Below are 20,779 nucleotides of genomic sequence, written 5' to 3'. Positions count from 1 at the left end.
TTATTCCATTTATCTGCCTTTAATGTAATTATCTGCTTGTTTTCGGCTCTGCCAGCATCAAACTTTCCTCTATCGGCGACTTTTGGTACTAAATCTTTTTTTTTTTTTTTTTTTTTTTTTTTTTGCGGAAATCATCTTCCCCATGATTTATATATTGAGACTTTTGAAGAAAGTCTCGATATAAAATTTGGTCTCATTCTGTTTATTGGTTTTAGCTACAGATGCCTCCAAAGAGGGAAAGTTATTTTATGGCAATCCTGTGCAACCATTGAGACCACCTATCAGGAAATGATGAAACTTAAGTTGTATACAAACAATGGTTTTATTGTCATTTCCAGATGTAGACTCCCTCATTTGTGCAAAAGCAGTGACAACAAACTTTCATTTCTGTACAAATGTTTTTCAAAATGATATCAGTTCAACATGTATAATAAAATAGGATTTTATTTATCACTAATTTTGATACAGTTCTAATTAATTACAATATCAGTCTGTGGGAGTGTGCCGTATATGAAAATTCACAACATATTCAGCATTTGTTCTCTGTACACTAATGGCAAAAGGGTCATGTGGATGGAACGTAAAAGCAACTAATCTGCTTTTGTGAGCAGAAGGTGGAGGACTTCTTTCTTGCACACCAGCATAAATTTTATATTTTAGTAATCCTGAATCACGAGCATAGAACCTAATGCAAATAAATAAATATATATAACAACTTGCTGAAAGACAATTTTGGTTTCAGTTTATACAATACATTGAATATTTTCTCACTTACATATAAAAAAAATGAAAATATGAAACCGAGTATAGGACAAATTCAGGTAGGAATGAACTCAGCATGAAAGTTTCTTGGTGTATGTTTATATAGCATGTCTGCTGCATGCTGTATTCTTAATGTTGGTTTCATTTATGTTTCCCATTTTTTCTTTTATGTATGTTGCATGTGTTTATCAAAATGTGAAGACAGCTAAAATTTCCATGAGCCAAAACAACTGCAATTTCTGGAGAATAAAACTCCAACTCATTTAAAAAGGTCTAAAAAATTGTCCAATGTCATGCAGATGAAAGGTTAGAGAATTATGATGTATTCATGTACAATAGTTGAGCTAGTCTGAAACACTGCTTTAGAGACCACACATTATTGTTAATGCCTTATTTTTGCTATGCACCGTTTTGCTTGAGCTATAAAAATAGATGAATTCCACTTTGGAAGCACATGTTAAATTATATCTACTTTAAAAATGTAATATTAAATCAATCCTTGCAGTAATAATTCCAGTAATAAATAAATTCATTCCAGTAATAAATAAATAAATATGTATTTACCAGATATATTATTATTACGGGCAACTCCAGGTAGTCCTTAGGCTCATCAAGGGAGGCCCTAAACATCATGTCCACACAACTATACGATATTCTCACAGTATCTGTCATACCTTGCCTTGAACTCACTCACCATCACAGCACCCACAACAGACTCTGGCAGCTTATTCCACTCATTTACTACTCTAAAAGTAAAGAACCCAGCTCTAACACCCTTGCTAACCACACTCTTTCCCAGCTTCCATAGGTGTCCCCTAGTTCTCCCACCACCAGTCCTGATCTCAAAAATATCCTCTGAATTAATCCTATAGAAACCCTTTAGCAATTTGTATGTCTCAATCATATCTCCCCTTTTCTGCCTATCAACCAATTTCTGCAACCCACAAATCTTCAACCTGTTCTCATAAGGTTCATTCCATAGACCTGCTATCATCTTGGTCACTCGCCTCTGGATCCTCTCCACCTCCTCCCCATCAAGAAGAAACCTAGGTGACCAAATCTGGGCACAGTAGTCGAGATGAGGTCTTATCAAGGCTCGGTACAGAGGTACAATAACATGCTTGTCTCTGCTCGTCAAAGTATTTTTCAACAACCAAGTGAGTCGATGAGCTGATTTAGCCACTTTTGCAATGTGCCCCCTAAACTTCATCTCCCTATCCACCAACACTCCCAAGTCCCTGGCTGGCTTCATCAGTCTCCTGGAGTACAGTTCCACCAATGTGGTATACTGGTGCTAATCTTTTCACCCCAAAATGCATAACCTTACATTTTGTCACATTAAACTGACATCCATTCTCCTTAGCCCAGAACCCCAATCTATCCAAGTCGTCCTGCAAGATTTTGACATTTTCTGCATTCACTATTGCCCTACACAACTTTGCATCATCAGCAAACAAATGAACTGTTCCTCTTAGATCCTTCCCTATATCGTTAATGAACAAATTAAACAGCAGTGGTCCAAGAACAGAATCCTGCGGCACACCACTAGTCACAGGCCGTCTTTTGGACTCTACTCCTGAATAAACTACTCTCTGATATCTCTCCATCAACCATCCACCTCACCAACCCTATATCCATTCCCATTTGTTGTAGTTTACGGATTAGAATTCCATGTAGTATCCTGTCAAATGCCTTAGCCAGGTCGAGCAGTATCACTGTAAACCCATTACCCTTATCCAGTTCAGCCGTCACTGTGTTATAAAATTTGAGCAAATTACTGAGCAATGATCTTACCCTTCACAAAGCCATGCTGTCCTCTGTATCTCATTTTAATCAATCCATTCCTGTATTTTTCTCTTGACTACTTTCTCCAAGACCTTGACAATGACTCCTGATATGCTGATTGGTCGGTAATTTGCAACAGTAGTCTTGGATCCTCCTTTATGCAGTGGAACTATTTTCCCCTCTTTCCACATCTTCGGGACTAAACCAGACCCGAGACTCAGATTAAACAACATGGTCAAGGGCACTGATAATTCTTTAGTCGCTTCACGTAAGACCCGTGCCGGTATACCATCCAATCCCACAGATGTATTCACATTAAGGTTCTGTAATAGACTATTCACCTCCACTTCATTCATCACAATTCCCATATAAACTAATGGTTCCTTCATTTTTTCAATGTCACCACCTGGATGATACACTCTTGCAAAGTGCTCACTCAGTAATTCTACTATATCAACTGATTCGGTTACCTCACTACCATCGGCATTCTTTAAAATCATTCTGCCACATTTTTTCTTTTACTTGCAACATATCGAAAAAACTGTTTGGGATTCTCTTTAGCTTACATAGCTAGTTTCCTTTCATAATCCGCTTTTGCTTTTTTTACCACACTCGTTATCCTTCTGGCCTGCACTTTATATCGTTCGTGTGCCTGCAGGTGACCTCTTTCTTTAAATTCCCTCCACAGTTGTTTCTTTTTTTGCAGCTCAAGCTTAATGGTGTTATTCATCCATTTAATCCCTACTTGTTTTACTATTCGGACCCTAGGTATACAATCAGCCATAACCTCCTTGGCCAACTTCCCATGCTCTATCGACATCCAGCCCTTGCAGTTTTTAATTTTTCAAATAAATGCAACAGAACAAGATACTTCAGTGTGGTTCATTCCTTTACTGAAATGAATGCAGAAATTCTTTTAATGCAATTTTCAAAGATTACTTTTTCTCAGAAGAATTCATGTATGTTTGAATAGCTGTTAAAACACATGAAAATATCTGAAACATATTGTACACAGACAAATTCAGGTTATGCTCGTTATTCTAGCATTTTAATTACATTTCTTTCACAGACAAAATGAATTATAACTATTTTCTGAGTTTATAATTTCTTACTGGTATATGAACTCTTTTCAGGGGGTATTATCCTAAATTTGTTACTTCAGTTTTGCCATTCCAAAAATAAAAATGAAGTAGAAAAATACTTGTCTCTGTTGAAATAGATATTTCTTACAATAATGCAATTTCTTAGTACTTTGATTATTCTGACCACTACCTTCTCTTTCTTTGGATCTTGCATTCAATTGTTTAGAGAATAGCAAACAAATTCTGAATTTGCTTGCTATTCTCTAAACAACCGAATTCTCAGAAATCAGGATTTCAGCAAACTAAAATGATTTAATTATTTTAACAAATTTATACTACTGTTATATTTTCTGGATATCAAAATCATCCTTGTCATAAGAAATTACTTACTGAGTTATATATATATATATATATATATATATATATATATATATATAAATAAATGTGTTGTGTACGGTATATATTTTAGAAAAAAAAAAAAAAAGAGAGAGAGAGAGAGACAGAGAAAAGATACTCACTCCTTGACTATTTTAAAAATAATTATAACAAATAATTCCAATTTTGGGAGTGAATAGATGGCATCAATGGCAGTATATTAAAAAAGGAGGATATGAGGAAAGAACTCGTGTTAGCAGAGCTAATTTCAGATGGTATGGTATGGTGATAAACAGAATGGGAGAGAAAAGGTTAATGAAAACAAGTGTTCCTTGCCAGGAAGGTAGGAAAAAGGCCAAGATCTAGGGTGGACTGATGCAGTAAAAAGTGCCTTAGAAGAGAGAAATATAAGATCTGATGATATTGAAGTCTTGATACATAACAGATTAATTTGGAGGAAACTTGTCGATAGAAAATTAGTAATGGTGTAACCTTTTTCATGTATATACCATCATAATATCCTGTGTACTCCCTGATGATATCAGGAATTTGATGATGAATTAATTTTAGTTGCGCATTACTCAGAGAACAAATGTTTTAGAATTATACTTTTCTTTGTACTTATTATAAATTTCCTAATAAGTGTGTGTGTGTGTGTGTGTATGTATGTATATTTTATATATATATATATATATATATATATATATATTTTAACATATAAAGAACTGTGCAGAAAATATATGCATTCTGAGGGGGCAGGCATCAGAAAAATATTTCTGATGCCCCCCAGAGGTATAGAAGTTTCTGTTGAACTTTGTTCTGTCAATAACAATAAATATGCAATTATATAAGAAATAGATCTAAACATACATGGCATAAATTTATTTTCTAATTTATCCATCAACGTAATTTTTAAGAAACAATACATTTCATGTTCAGAAAAATTCATTGAATTAAAAAAAAATCAATCTTGTTTGAATTCTGAAATAGGAACTGATGGAATATCAGCATCCCTTGACCAGGATATATATAATTTGAGTCTCAGAACAGGGAAGATTCCACAGGTGTTTAAAGAATGTATGGTAATCTCATTGTACAAGGGTGGTGCAAAGATCGATGTATCCAACTATCAATGGATCAGCATCTCAGGAGTGGTGGTGAAGATTTTGGAAATGATAGTTAGGGCTCGCATTCAGAAATGAGTTGACAGAGAATCTCTAATTTGCAATTAAAAACAGCATGGGTTTACTAAGGAAAGGTCGTGTTTTAGCAACATGCTCACATTCTATAACAATGTTACCACTGAGTTAGATAAGGAAAACGGATACACCATAATATTTTTGAATTTTGCTAAGGCTTTTGACGGAATATAGCATGAAATACTGTTACATAATTTGGAGAATATGGGATTGGATTGGATTGGCTTCAATAAGAGGATGGCTGAGTGACAGATGTCAAAAAGTCATATATGGGGGTGTGAATCTGTAAGATTCAAGGTAACCAGTGGTGTGCCTCAAGGATCAGTACTTGGTTCATTGTTATTCAATCTGTACATTAATAACATTGGGATGGATATGACATACAGCTTTTTTTTGCTGATGATTCAAAGATAGGTAGGATAATCAGGAGTGCCGCTGATATGCAGTACTTGCAGAATGATTTGAATAGGCTAGAATTGTGGGCATGTGAAAATTGCTGTCATTTCAACGTTAATAAATGTAAGGTCATACACTTTGGTGTGATTAGATATCCAATGTTGTATTATATTGGTGGAATTATGCTTGAAGAAACTGATGAAGCTAGGGATCTTGGAGTTTTAGTAGACAGGAAGTTGAAGTCCAAGGGTCATATAGCAAAAATTGTAAATACAACTCAGAGAATAATGGTAATGCAAAACAAACCTTGACATGTAAAGATAAGGAAGTCGTTTTGCTTCTTTAAGTTGAGAATGAATGCTGTCAAGAAGGGGGGAGGGGGATTAGGGCTAGATTTTTCTCTGATAGAGTAGTGTGTGTGTGTGATTGGAATGGATTGCCATTGGATTGCTGTGTATGCAAGTGGTGTGAATGAATTCAAGAACAGGTATGACAACTGGTGTAAATAGTATGGCCTCCATCTCTCTTAATAATATTAGAATTTTTTCATCTTCACTGTAATTTTGATTTTCAGTCACTGTTCACCTCTTAGTTTTTATGTCATTTTAAACATCAGGTGGTTTATACGTTACAGTGTCAAAAGATTTAGCTCCCGCTTTTGAGATGAGCTAATTGCTGCCTGGTTGGCTATCCTTTCTAATAAGTAGTGGATTCGAAATCTACTGTGGGGATTAATGTTTGTAAATGTCTTTTGTCTTAGGTGGGAGATTGATTTCACCATCCAGCATGAAACCACTGCCCTCCCTGAGTGTGTAAAAAATAACAGAAATATATATACATATAATCAGTGAAATTAAGGAAAAAAAAAATCCTTAACCTATCCACTGTATGAATGTGCTATAAGTTCACAAACAAACCTTTCATAAATGGGAGCTATATAAAAACTCACCTTACTTGAAATGACCCTTCCCCAGTATTAACCAACTCTCAAGCCAATAATTCTATAAATTTTTAAGCTGTATTAGTCAGAATTTGCTTTTGTAAATATATAAGTATTGAAACATGCCTAAACATCCTTGACAGAAAAGATGATTGATAACACTGGCCAACACAATTTTTGCTGACTTTTATATGAGACTTGTTTTTTACTAATTTGGGTGTGCTGATTTTAAATATCAAACCCATTTTTCTCTATCACATCAGGTTTTTCCTCTATGGCATTTTCTTTTTGCTAATTTCCAAGTTTTTGATAGTTTTAAGGAGGCAGTACTATTTAGAGGATCAAAAAAATCGATTTTTTAATATTATTTTCTGAAAGTATGTACTTTTAAAAATCTGTTCCTAACTTTTTATCAAGAAATTCTAAAAATTCCCGATGATATAGCCTATTATTCAAAGCGGTGCGCAGATCAGAATCGGAGCGCTCACCACTCTCGCTTGTTAGTAAACGTCCTTTATAAATTGGCACGGCTATTTCATTGGAATGAGCAACTGGCCAAATTGCTGAGTCGAGATTTGGATACACAATTTTTTTCTTATTCTTCTTATTATAACCAGAAGTCTGAACTAAACAAAAATAGCAATCATCTACGTGATTTTTCGGTTCATGCCAAATCACTGGAATGCCAAAAGCTCATTTTTGACGTTTTCCCTTGCTCCACTGTCGTAAATTTTCTACACATGACTTACACACTTTATTTGGAGCCCATGACTTGTCCTGATCTGCAATTTTTACGTCAAAGTATGCAAAGTACACTTTCTTAATGAAATCAGTGATATTTGTCCTTTGACTGGGAACAGTAAAGCTGCCACAAATGTAGCAGAAGGAATCTACACTATTGACACATTTTCGAGTAGTAGACATGATGTATTTTCTTCACTGCTGACTAACATGCAATTAACAAGACAAAAAAAAAAACCAGAGACTTTATTGAAACGTTATAAGCGCTCATCATACTTTCACGATCGATTAACGATTGACTGATTTCGATCGTTCTTTGTCCGCTATGATGCATATAGCATTCATTTGTTTTAGGCAGTTGTCATCGCCTACTTTTCATCACCTAAATGTGTTAGGTCGGTTATCGGCCTCTCTCACATTCAAAGAGCCAGTACATGCCGTTGCAGGTTCTTACGCATTTATTCGTTTACTAACGAGCGGTGAGCGCTCCGATTCTGATCTGCGCACCGCTTTGAATAATAGGCTATATCATCGGGAATTTTTCGAATTTCTTGATAAAAAGTTAGGAACAGATTTTTAAAAGTACATACTTTCAGAAAATAATATTAAAAAATCTATTTATTTGATCCTCTAAATAGTACTGCCTCCTTAAAACTATCAAAAACTTACAAATTAGCAAAAAGAAAATGCCATAGAGGAAAAACCTGACGTGATAGAGAAAAATGGGTTTGATATTTGAAATCAGCACACCCAAATTAGTAAAAAAACAAGTGTGAGATCATAATCAGCATAAAAAAAATTTTTTTTTGTTGGCCAGTGTAATCATCTCAGAAAATTTATGATGCCACAATGATGTCTATATACTTCACCAACTACATTACCATGAGAGTAACATTTTTATAATTGCCTCTACATCAAACCACAAAAAATGATTATGTTGAGAAACTCTAGCCATATAAACTTTCTACAAAGTGATTATCATCTTTATTGTCAAGGGTGTTCATGTATGTTTCATTATTTATATATACTTCAAAAACAAATTCTGATTAAAATAATGTGAAATTTATAGATTTATTAGTCTTGAAGATTAGTTAATACTAGGGTAGCTCCATTTCAGGTAGACTTAGATAGTCTAATATTAATTAAATACCTAAATTTAAGTATAACTAAAAGTATACAATATATTAGCCCTACCAGTCCTATTGTATGGAAGTGAAATCTGAACAAAAAGACAAACAACGATTAATAACAGCTGAAATGAAGTTTATGAGAAAAACTGCAAAGTATACTCTATTCGATCACAAAAGAAATGAAGAAATTACGAAAGAATTAAACTAGGAATCAGTAATAGAAAAAATTAAAAAATATAAACATAAACAGATGAATGGAACACGTTGAAAGAATGAAAACAGAAAGATTAGGGGGGGGGGGGGGAACAAACCAGGACGTCCTCTTAAGAGATTCAACTATGATTCTAAGACCGGAACAGGCCATTCTAGGCCTAAATCCTTGACAAGCATGATGATGACCTCTAAATTTAAGTTTAAGGCCAAAATGGTTTAAAAAAAAAAAAAAAAAAAAAAATCACTTGTGAGGTAGAGCTCAGGATTATCTATTATTCTGGCAGATGTGAACAATCTGTAGGAGATCAACTAGTACTATTCATTGGAGTTAATGCTACAATTTTCATTGAAGATAACTTTCCTTTTATTTCAGGAATGGAGAAAGGAAACCAAAAAGTTCAGAAGGGTTTGTAGCATTTAAAGAGTGTAAGACTCAAACAATGAGATGGAATTCTAGCCAAAAAGGTGAAAAAGAGATTCTAAGTTGGATACTCTCTGGGAAATGAGAAGGACAGTAAATTAATTTTTTTTTTTTTTTTTTTAAATAACGAAACCTGTGGTGCGATCATAATTAAAAGAAACACACGTATTAACCACAATGTCCTAAGATACTTAGGATGAAATATTTACAATTAAATAATTTTCACTGTCGTTAATACGTGTGTTTCTTTTAATTAGTAAATGAAGAAGCTGAAAGTAAAGTTTCTGTTAGAAAAGTCAGTGGTTTTGCATAACGGTGGAAATGAATATCATTCAGGATAAACAAAAATGAATACATTTGTAGTAGAATTGGAAAATTTTGATAAATTAGCCTTTTTTTTTTTTTCCCCCTCTTTTCAGGTATGATGAAAGTGAAAGGAACAATGAATATAGTCATATATTCTTTACTAAGTCATCTTTTACACGTCATAATATGATTGATTAATCAGCTGTCCTCACCACACTCAAGTCTCCCTCCAGGTGAACTTGGCAGAGTAGTGGCAGTAAGATAATTTCTAGGTGACCTAAAGCATTACTATTATGTTTGGCCCAGCTACTATCTAGCAGCCAGTCTGCATAATTTTTTTAAAAAAATCACCTGAAAATGAAGGCAGACAGGATGGATTGCTCCACAGTGTGAAATATAAGTCTGAAACATAGTCCATGCTGGAAAAAGTGAGAGAGAAAGAAATGAAGGTCTGATTTATTGGTGAGAAGTCCAAACAGTTTTTGGCTATTTCAAAGAAGAAAAAGTGGTGGATTAAACTGAGTGATGAAACTCAATCACTACCTGGTGGTGCTAAGTATCACAGAGGAAAGGCTCTGGTATGATGGTTTAATGTCTTTTGGCTGGGAGTGATATATCGAAGACTAACAGGCCATCAGCATACAGGATTTGTTGCAGACCAACAGGAGCATTTTAAGCCTTTAGAGATTTAGCCTAAGCCTAGTCATAACACTGAATTTCATGTTATCTTTATCTTGAAAAGAATGTCTAGCCTCTTTTTAGACCTAAGAATTAAGTTAATTTGTTGTTAAAGTAATGGTTAAGCAATTAAAATCAATTCCACAAACTTTATTATTATTGGGGTTGGTTCATCAAGAAAATTCACAAACTGGGACTATTACACTGGCACTAAAGTCTCTTCCAACTGTTTCTATACTGTTACTCTGAAAAGCAATATGGCTAATGCAAGGTTATTACTGTTGTGAAGCCAAATCACATATATTTTGATTAGTATAAATTCCTAATAACCACCCAAGACGTATATATACTTCCAGGTTACGATGGATGCGAAGTGCATATTAAAATTGCAATACCATTGATATTAAATTGAAATATATGATGGATACGAAGTGTAGAGGACTGGTGTATTTTATCCATATTGACGGCGACGTGGTTAAGTGTATTAAGCAAAAATTAATCAATTTGTTAAATTTTTTTGAAAATTTTCTTGTGGTAATACTCTACTTGGTAAGGTATATTTATACTGTTCCAATCTACATAATGATAATTTCTAGCAGCATGTGTGCAGTTAATCCTGTTTTTTTCCCCATTCAAATGTGACCAAGGTACTAAGTTATATGTGATAAGAAGCATATCTTCTACACAAAGGCATATTTCAAAATAACTCTTAATGTATTAGCTAGCAGGAGAAAATGATTTGATTTGAAACTAACCTACTTTATTTAGTAAATGTGTCAAAAACCCACATCTTTGTACACTGTCATAGTTCCAAAACTATGATGGTATGTGTTATACCTTACTTAAAAACTTTACTGCTGATTCCATTAAGTAGCAAATATTCTAAAATGAAACTACCCATCTTTTATATGTGATATTGCTTTGTTTTAATGTTTTAGTGGCACCTGCTTTTTCACATAAATCACAATGTGATATCATATGCAAACAACCAATCTGTGGGTAGGGGGAGGAAGAGGATTTTCCTGCAAAATTTCTAACAATATGCTGTTTTCTTCTATTTTAAAGTCCTCCGATCTTCTTCCTTTGTGCATTTATGCTGCTTCCAATGCAGGGTAGGGTCTGCATGTTACAACTGATGCAACTTTGTTATTACAACCCCCAGCCAGCCTGTCACCGAGCCTGATGATTGGGGGGGGGGATGTATTTTTGACTGTAACAGCATGTGTTCACAGGCCAGTTTGCCTGTTCTGAGGGAAGAAAAACCCAAGTTTCCAGGAGAAGAAAAAACCCTCTACCTCCTTATGAGACCGGCTAACTCACCTTTAGTCGTAAGAGACCAGATAAAGGTTCCTCATGTCATTGATGAGAATTGAACCTAGGTTTTTCTGACCAAAGGGATTCGTCTATACCAACTTAGCTACAAAGGCTCTATTTTAAAGTCCTCCACTAAAAAATAAACATAAAAAAATTGTTTACACAAATATTTCTGCTGGATTTGAAGGCATGGAGTTTAAAGACTCATTATTGGAGGCCTACACTATTATTCATAATTATCATCATTTTTTTTTAAAGTCATTCACTGACAGAGTGCTCGCCTCTGGCAACCCATTCATTTGCCACTCTCCAAAAACAAAAAAAGCCACTCGTATAACAACTATGGTCTCTTGTTCTCTTCAGTCCAGCCATGTACTGAAAAATGTCTTCAGCATCTTATAAAGCTCTGTTAATAACTTATATGTGTCTATCATATCTTCTGTTTTCTGCTTATCAACTTACCTTCATAAAACCTTCAACTTTATCCTCATAGGGAGCACACTCCATAAATCAGTCAGTGTTTTGCCCCCCCCCCCCATCATTCCTAAGAAACCTAGTTGGCGAAATCTGTGCACACATTTTAGAGCTTTGATATGACACAAATGGAGTCATATCAAAGCCCTAAAAAAGAGGACTAAAGACTTTTTTATTCCTGCTTCACACAGTGCATTTCTTAACACTATGATCCTTTGGGCTATTTTATATGAATTTCAACTCTCTATCACACCTTCATCTCCAGATTCCTAGTCTCATCAATATCATGTAGTCCAGTTTCATCTATGCAATACACAGCTTGTAGTCTTTTCATCTCAAAGTGCATAAGCTTAAACATATTCCAAAAAAGGTCAAAAGCAGGAACTTGCATGGAAGTTATGCTTTCTAGTCCTTTCTCAAGCTAGAGCTTCTGTCACAAAGCCACTTCCATAACTTTTGGATCATAAGTTCTAGTGCATTATTACCCATTGCAAAGATTTTTGTAATATCAGGTGGTTTTTGGTGTTATCAAATCTTTAATTAATAGAGCACATAATGTATGCTCCTCTCTCAAGCTTACAACAAGAACTTCTCACTAACAAAACTTTAATGGAATTTAATGGTTACAACCAGTGGTGAGCTATAAGGGGCTCACGGGGGCTTGAGCAAGCCCTTTGTTAAATTTTTCTCAAATTTGCGAGCCCCTTGTTCTTGTTTAATAATCTTGTAGAACTAGAAAATACCACCGTGGAATGTATACATGCTACTATAATTGCTACTTTAAATTCATATGGATTTTCTGATAACTATATAAAAAATCATTTCATTGCATTTTGTTCTGATGGAGCTAGTGTAATGTTAGGAAACAAATCAGGTGTTGCAATCAAACTTCTACAAAAATTTCCCAACATTGTGATTTGGCATTGCGCTCATTGTTTACATTTAGCATTCGACGATTCGATAAAATCATTTTAAAATATTTATGGATAAATTATATGCTTTTTATCATCAATCACCAAAAAATCAACGAGAATTAAATACGATTGCAAAAGACCTTGATATTGAAATTTTAAAGATTGGCCGTGTGTTTGGACCTCGATAGGCAGCTTGTAGTTTACGAACGGCTCTTGCTTTGTGGAGAAATTACCCAGCTTTATTCAAGCATTTTGCATCGAACAATAAATATAAGGGCTTTTTAAACCGACTTCTCAATTTGGAATTTTTAAATGATCTAGCATTAATGATTGATATCCTACAGGAATTATCATATCTGTCAGAAGCTCTACAAAGTCACAATATAAGTTTTATAAGGGCTAAGTTAGGCCCTTTTTTTTTTTTTTCCTCGACGATGCGAGCCCTTTGTTAAAATTTCCATAGTTCACAACTGGTTACAATCCCCATTAAATCCAGCAGATAACTGACTCCTATGATCCAACATCTAAGGATTCTCCAACAGACCACAGGGTTCCAATCCCTTATGTTTCTGGCATCTCGGAACTGATTGGTAGAATTTTGAAGTATCATCTCATTCCCACATATTTTCCGATCAACGAAATTTCTCATCTGTTGCCAAAGACAAACTGGTGCCTCTATCATTAGCTGGCGTTTATCAGACACCGTGTGAATGTAATCTAACATACTTTGGACAAACAGGCCTTTCTGTAGAAAAAAGAATCAAAGAACATTAATATTATATCGAAGTCTAGTCTGGCACAACATAGTATTGACACTAAACACAATATCCAGTGGAATAAAGCTCATCTTCTCCATAGATGCAGGTTTAAATATGAACACCTTTTCAAAGAAAGTTGTGAAGCCCTTTACATCAGCCAAATCTGAATTGGAACAATTGTCTCTCTCCCCCCTCCCAAAAGTTTGGGAGATTCTTATGTTATGTAATCATCAAAAATAGTTGTTTAATAATATTTTTAATAATATTATTTATTAATACTAATTTCTAGCACGTGGCAACAATTTTTAATCTGTAAACCACCGACTGCTGTATGTACTTTGTAATCTGGTTCCTTTGATTGCTTGTTTCTACACAGTGATGATATACTGTTATTTTCGGTATGAAATATCTGTACTTTCGTTAAAATTAATTACTGTGGTTACCGTGTAATTTATTATTTATAATCAGTGCTTTTTTTCTGGAAAAAAAGGTGCCGTACTCACCATGAAGATGTTATTACAGCAACTTCCACACTTTTAACATATCCTCCGATATATCCTCGTTGTCTCTAGATCACTTCTTGCTTTTGGTATCAACTGCAGAATGATGACCTCAGAGTAGCCATGAGTCCACATGTTTGCTAGGGTTGAACTGAGTGAGAGGAGGTCCTACTATCCTAATGAACATCAGTGCAGAAGTTGTCCGTACAAGCAGCGATGACCTAGATGAAGTTACTATAAGTTCATCTGAGAGAAACCCCTTTCACATTCATTGGAAGATATTGCAATTGTGCCCAAACTGTGCTTTAGAGGAAGTAGTATGTCCAGGACTTTATTTTCTTGAAGATATTCACGGAAACCACGAACTGCTTCTCTTTCATTTAAGCGAAATTTGCATGCTAATTTTTTAATTTCAGCTTCACCAAATGTCAGATACTTCCCAAGATTTTCTGGCCAATACTTGGAATATAAAATCTTAGCACATTCAGGCAAATCAGTATCATCTCCTTCAAGCAGATGCTTTCCAACAGCTTCTTTCAGACTTTTATAGAAAGCAGATGAACTTATTGCAGGACTGTGTCTTTCATTTTTGTGGAGCTCAATCCCTTTGAACTTCATGTTCTTCTGACTTTAAAGAGAAATACTGTAGTACGGACCAGGATTTTCAATTCTTGATTTGGGCCTTATGTGTGATGCTCTCCAAGAACTTAGTGAACCAAGTCTAGATTTACAAGAGAGAAATATTGACTTGTACAAAGCAGACAGGAAGATAAAGAATACAGTTCAACTTTTTGAAGAAAGCATTGAAAATCCTGGTCTGTACTACAGTATTTCTCTTCAAAGTCAGAAGAACGTTCTTCTTTTACCTCCAGAAACTGATGGACAAGGGCTAAGTCTTGCCACACTGCAGAAACAGTGCGAAAACTAGATGCAACCCAGCGAGTGCTTAAATTCTGCCAATTTTAAGAAGTTGAAGTTCTAGAGTCGCTGCACATTCCTGTACAGTAGCGCACTCAGGATTTAATCCCCCCCCCCCCCGAGTGGAGTAGATGATTTGAGAATACACACTACGCATCGCATACCACCTATGACTAAGCATCTGCAATGATCACTAATTCATATGTAGTATAGAAATAGAAGACACAACATAAATTAAAAAAATAATAATTTTAACTAGGAAAAGATTTTTGCTAAATTTTCTAGTGTTTTTTCCCTTTTTCTTTGGAGGGGGTGCATCTTCTCCCCCCCTCTGGGTGCACCACTGTTCCTGTAGTTCCATAACATTCTTAGGTGAAGCATGATAAGTCACATAAAGTTTGTCCATGAAACTCAAAGTGATTCACTCCTGCCACATTGTTTGCTGTGTCACTAACAGACAATTCAAGGTGATGGCTAGCACAATGCCAGAAAATAACACTAGGAAACGTCGCTTGCATTAGCCTCCTTACACCTTATGCACACCAAACAACATGGCTGCACCATCACAGACAATAAATACTCCTTTAAGTAATCTTCAGATAATCATAAACACTCAAGATGACTAATTAAAGAGTTTAGAATTCCTCTAGCAGTTACATCTGATAATTCGATCAAATCTAGGAAAAGACTCACAGGAGCCGAAAGTTCAGGAAGAATTACATGAACAATAACAATCAATGTTGTTGTCTTACTCACAGTTGTCGAATCATCAATAAGTAACGATATTTGTTCTTGGAATTCACTATATTGTCTATTGATGTTTTTCTCATTTCATTGTGATATAATGAGATGTTTTTCTCATTTCATTAACATATCACAATGTTAATGCAAGCATTTGCAGAATGAAGAATATATCCCATGTCTAGGCTGTTAAGTTCCTGTAAATTTATTTCGTCTTCAAAGTTGTTAAATGACTGATTTCTCCTTGCAACTTTGTAAGCGGTTCGAAACACTTTTCCTGTTATGTTTTTATTAGGACACAAAGTATTTAGGAAAACTTTCTCTAATGTTTCATTTTTTGCTTCAGATTTTATTTTTTGGCATGCTTTGTGTGCTGCACTCTTCTTATGATTGTAAATCTTTTTTTTTTTTACATTAACTGTTGTTTGTGAGATTGACTGATTTTACCATTTGCCCACTCCGCTGAAATTTTCATTCCCATGGTGTTTATCGATGGCAAGACTTCCTACATCACAACACACTTTACAGCCAAACATTTTATTCTCGACATACAGCCACTCGTTACTCTCGCAGAAGTCATTTTTCTGCAAAAGTGCCCAACATTCGACCAATCATTATCAGAATCTACTTCCTTTTGACCACGTGGATCTTGTCTTGGTTTCATGATCCTCTTCACCAAGTGTATTTTCTGTTTTACAAGATCACAAGTTGATTCAACAATTTCTGCTTCTTCAGCCTTCCTTTTTTTAACTCACTGGCATAAAGTAACTACTTATTTTATTCATTTTGAACAGTGATTGCAGTGATTTAACTTAGATTAATTCAAAACTCATGTGAACACCTACTTGTTGCAGAGTGATTATAGAACTGATAAACTGATATTGGAAGCAATTGGAAGTGAACACAACTTCCTGTTTCTGGTTGCATACCAACCTATGAAACAGGAAAGCAGGGTACCAACTTATGAATAATCAAAACTGAAAATTCAATTTGTGAACACAGTACCATCTACCGAAATATTTTTATGCTGTCAATAAATTGCAAATTTTTAAAAACTCAAGAAAAAAGGTGCCGGTACTGCGTACCGCCAAAAAAAAAAGCACTGTTTATAATCATGCCACAGCTACCTTTAAAGATTAGACTTTCATCATGGTCATTTTTAAATTTTGTTTCTTTGTATAATCCCACAGTATTTATCACCCCAGTTCCACCATATCTTTAATTTTATTACCTAACCGCTAATTTTATAATGGGATTTGGCATTCCTTCTCTTTCTCCAGTAGTAGTTTATTCCCTAACTTATATACAACAGATATTATACTCAAATACTTTTTAAGAGCTACTGAAAAACTTGCTTGCTCCCTACCACCACCACCCTTCCGATGCTTCAAAATGGCACTCTTTTACTAAACTTATTAAATTCTGGATTTAACATAATTTCTCTCTCTCATCACCAATCACTGTCATTTTCTATCACAGCCCTTCTTTTTTGCTCCTTGTTAAATCTCAGCAAACCTGAATTATCATATGTTGTATTTATTTTATTTCTGCATCCTGATGACAGAATTTTAGTCTTTTCAACAAAGCAACATACATCCTACCAGCTGTGGCACTGAGGATATTATCCTGAATAACTGAGAATTTACCATACTTGTGAATGTATATGAATAATATAGTCAAGCAAAATAATTAACATACCTGATAGGATGATCTCCACAAGCCTTTGGTCTTTCCAAAACAGATACCCATTTATCATCATAACTAAAGAGCGACAGATCAAGGTAAGGACTACTACTGTATGATTGTGAGCTTATTGGTAACTGAGCAAGGAGACGCTTCACAGCTTCTGTATGTCCTCCATAGCGAGCATTAATTATTGTCTGTTTTGATCGCTGTTGCAAAAGGCGTGCATGAATATTATTAGATGGCGAGCAAGCAAGCTGGGATTCTGAATGGAGTGCTGCATTCCGAAACAAATCACAGAAATTTTCAAATAGTTCTAATAATTCTTCTGATGTATTCTCATAAACTGCCAACACTTCAGTAGTTAAAAGATTATATATAACAAAAAATGCTGGTTGAGAATTTGGATAGCTAACACGCAAGGTGATCACATCCTCACTGGCATACTTAATAAGAAGATGATTTTCATCTAACAACTGCATTTTCCACATTCGTAACTGACAGAGTTGATCAAAATGCTGAAAAAATCTCCTCAAAGGCTGTGGAGAAAGCATCTTTTGGCTTTCAGCTGCTGCCCTCCTATAAAGGAAACCTAACAGGCGATGTTTCAATGCACTAATTGCAACTTCTCTATAAGGACGGTAATGTTTTCTTGATGTGCATTCATGTAGCATGGCAGATGTAACTAGAAAATCATCATCTTCATGACAAAATCTTCCAATCATTCGAACATTTACAAATTTTCCTTCAGCAGTTACTTGAAAAATATGTATTGTTTGATGCTGTACTGAAAGAACAGCTAGAGTATCCTTATATAGGTATAAACCTTGATTATGAGAAAGAAAAATCTTATCAGTTTTAAAGGTTCTCTTATCACACAACCTGCCATTCTGTATATCTACAAGATGTAACGAGTAATCTTCAAGTGGAGATCTTTGATTTGGTGAAAGTGATTCATTGTTTCTGTATATATCAAAAAATGGTGGTGGAAGAGCATCAGAAACATAGGCAGCAGAACCAACAATGACATATTTACCATCATCTGTAAAAAGACTACACTCTCTATTTAACTGTTCTCCACTGGGGGCAACTTTGACAGCATGTTTTAATCTAAAGAAATGCTCAAAGATTTCATTCCTTATTTTTGAAGATTCGGGATCAGGTCCACATGCTGTGTGTTCACCCTGAGCATCCTTTAACAGTTCTTCTGCTGCAGCAGGTCCTCTGTATTCATAAATTTCTATAGATGTTTGATCTGATGAAAAAGCAACAAAGTATCGCCCATCAGGACAGAACTTTCTCAAAAAACATGGTGGTTTTTCTACATTAATTACAGTAAAATTAGGAAACACATTTTGATGAAAAGCTCTAGCTATATAAAATTGGGCAACTGATTGTTTAGCAGGATATGTTTCCCGTCTTGTCAATCTTAACACAATGTTCTGAGGTGGAATTTTCCTTGGTATTATTGTATGTTCTTCTTGACTCAGGTGCCTTTTTAAATGGTCATTTAATGTTGATGAATAACTTGATCTCAGTCGTTGACAGTTCTCTTGGTGCTTATGTCGGTTAACAAGAACCAGTCTTTCCTTTTCCTGAGAACCATGCCCACCTATTATATTAAAGATAAATATATAATTCAGGAAATAATTTCTTACCAAACAAAATATTATTGCTAATAAAATCTATTTACTTTATTCTAGCATACTGACATAACCGGACAGCAAGCACTGTTGACAGTTTACCTATTCCACATAATACTTATCAAATTTTAGCTAATCAAATTCTGTGGTTATAAAAATAATTTAAATATCATTACTCAAATAATTTTAATATGTTGAATTTTGTTGTTTTATGCTTGCATGTAGACTCACGTCGTACTATGCAGGCTTTCAAAACTAGATTGTATGATGCATGCCAATATTGAATCCTCTTCTTCCAATAAAAATACAATACAATACATAAACCTATACAATACCCTGTGCCAGAGACCACGGAGCAGGATCTAAAGCCACTAGGATTCAAACCCAAAAGTAGTTGGTTGATAAGCAGATGTACTATCTCAGCCAAACAGACTGACAGTTATACAACTATTGGAAATCAAACATTTGATGCTGCCAATTAGCATGGTAGGTATAAAATCCCTGATAACTACTTTGGAAAGTTACCTTAGTTTCAATTCAGACAAGATTTTATTGTCTGAATTTTTTAAACTTTTGGAGACTGAGGGAGAAGTTAAATCTCTACTGGTAGCCAATCAGAGATAGCTGGCCCAAGTTTATCACTAATTTTAAATGGTGTCTAATGAAGAGAGGGAGGCAAGTGCAGCCACCTCATGGTCCCCAACACAGTATATTATTGTCTGAAAAAGTTCTACAGTTGATTTTCTTGAGATATATTATGAAAAACACAAGTTTCCAGGGGGAAAACCTGCTCTCCCCCCAAAAAAACCGATAACTCAGGAACCAGTGTTGGTGACTAAATTCGACCTAAGAATAGCTTTCTTCAGATGGCTAGCACTATGGATGCAAATGTCAATTCCACAGTGACACAGCGTAACTAAGCAAAATACTTTAAAACAGCTGTTAAAGGATGGAATATTGGAAGGAAAACAACTTAGGAAAAAAGTGAGTTTACTGGGAATGAACTCATAAGTCATTTTTGATAGGGTAATGTGTAATGGTTGTGTGTTTAGACTGATGCAGAAAGATAAGTACTTTATTGTTCATTAAAGTACTAATTTTTTGTACTTCAATGAACAATATTAGAGCCTCCATAGCTCAGTCGGTATAGACGAAGCCCTTTGGTGGGAAAGACCTGGGTCCGATTTCTGTCGATGACGTGAGGAACCTTTATCTGGTCTCTTTCGACTAAAGGTGAGTTAGCCGGTCTCATACGGAGGTAGAGGGTTTTTCCACCCGGAAACTCGGGTTTTTCATCCCTCAGAACAGGCAAACCAGCCCAGTAAACACACACCACTACAGTCATGAATAGTTACGGCAATATGTGGAAGAGATAGGGTCCTCACCACATGTCGTTACTCCCATAGTGAACCATGAGTAACATCAAGGTAGTCAACCTCCTAGATAGGAGATGGCACATGAATGGAATGGAATGAACAATATTAGGTTAATTTGTTGTAGTTTATTTATATAAGAATAATGATAGCATTATTTCAATTTCCTAATGTCCGATCCTCACCTTCTCGTGTACATAGGTAGATATATATCGTATCCAGGTAGATACCCTGTTGGGTATCTACCTGGATACTGAACGAACGAGGATGGGCTGGCAATTTGGGATTCAGCTGACCAAATTCTATTCTTATTGGCTTAAACTAATATACAAAATGATAGTACAACATGACAAAATTTCATGCCAGCTGGGGTGTTGCCCAGTAACACAAGGGCCCCCATTGTTTTCACCAGGGAACCAGGCGAACAGCGAAA

At 35.2% G+C, this 20,779-nt stretch overlaps 1 protein-coding gene across 10 annotated transcripts in view; it reads right to left on the bottom strand.

Annotated features, from left to right (window-relative positions):
- Window positions 1–426: 426 nt before the first annotated feature.
- abo (de-etiolated protein 1 abo) overlaps window positions 427–20,779 on the bottom strand; it is a 144,385-nt gene continuing 124,032 nt past the window's right edge. For all 10 annotated transcript variants that reach the window (XM_090416061.1, XM_090416064.1, XM_090416063.1 and 7 more), the window contains 2 exons: window positions 17,346–18,942; window positions 427–685 (listed from right to left, as the gene is read on the bottom strand). In XM_090416061.1, the coding sequence (XP_090272187.1) occupies window positions 487–685; window positions 17,346–18,942 (1,796 nt within the window). In that variant the 3' untranslated portion in view covers window positions 427–486. The remainder of the gene's footprint in view (window positions 686–17,345; window positions 18,943–20,779) is intronic.

The sequence above is a fragment of the Typopeltis vanoorti genome, chromosome 3 (genome assembly GCF_054136105.1).
Source record: "Typopeltis vanoorti isolate ZY-2024b chromosome 3, IOZ_Tvanoo_1.0, whole genome shotgun sequence".
Classification (NCBI taxonomy): Eukaryota; Metazoa; Arthropoda; class Arachnida; order Uropygi; family Thelyphonidae; genus Typopeltis; species Typopeltis vanoorti.
This window is presented reverse-complemented; position numbering and strand designations above follow the sequence as displayed.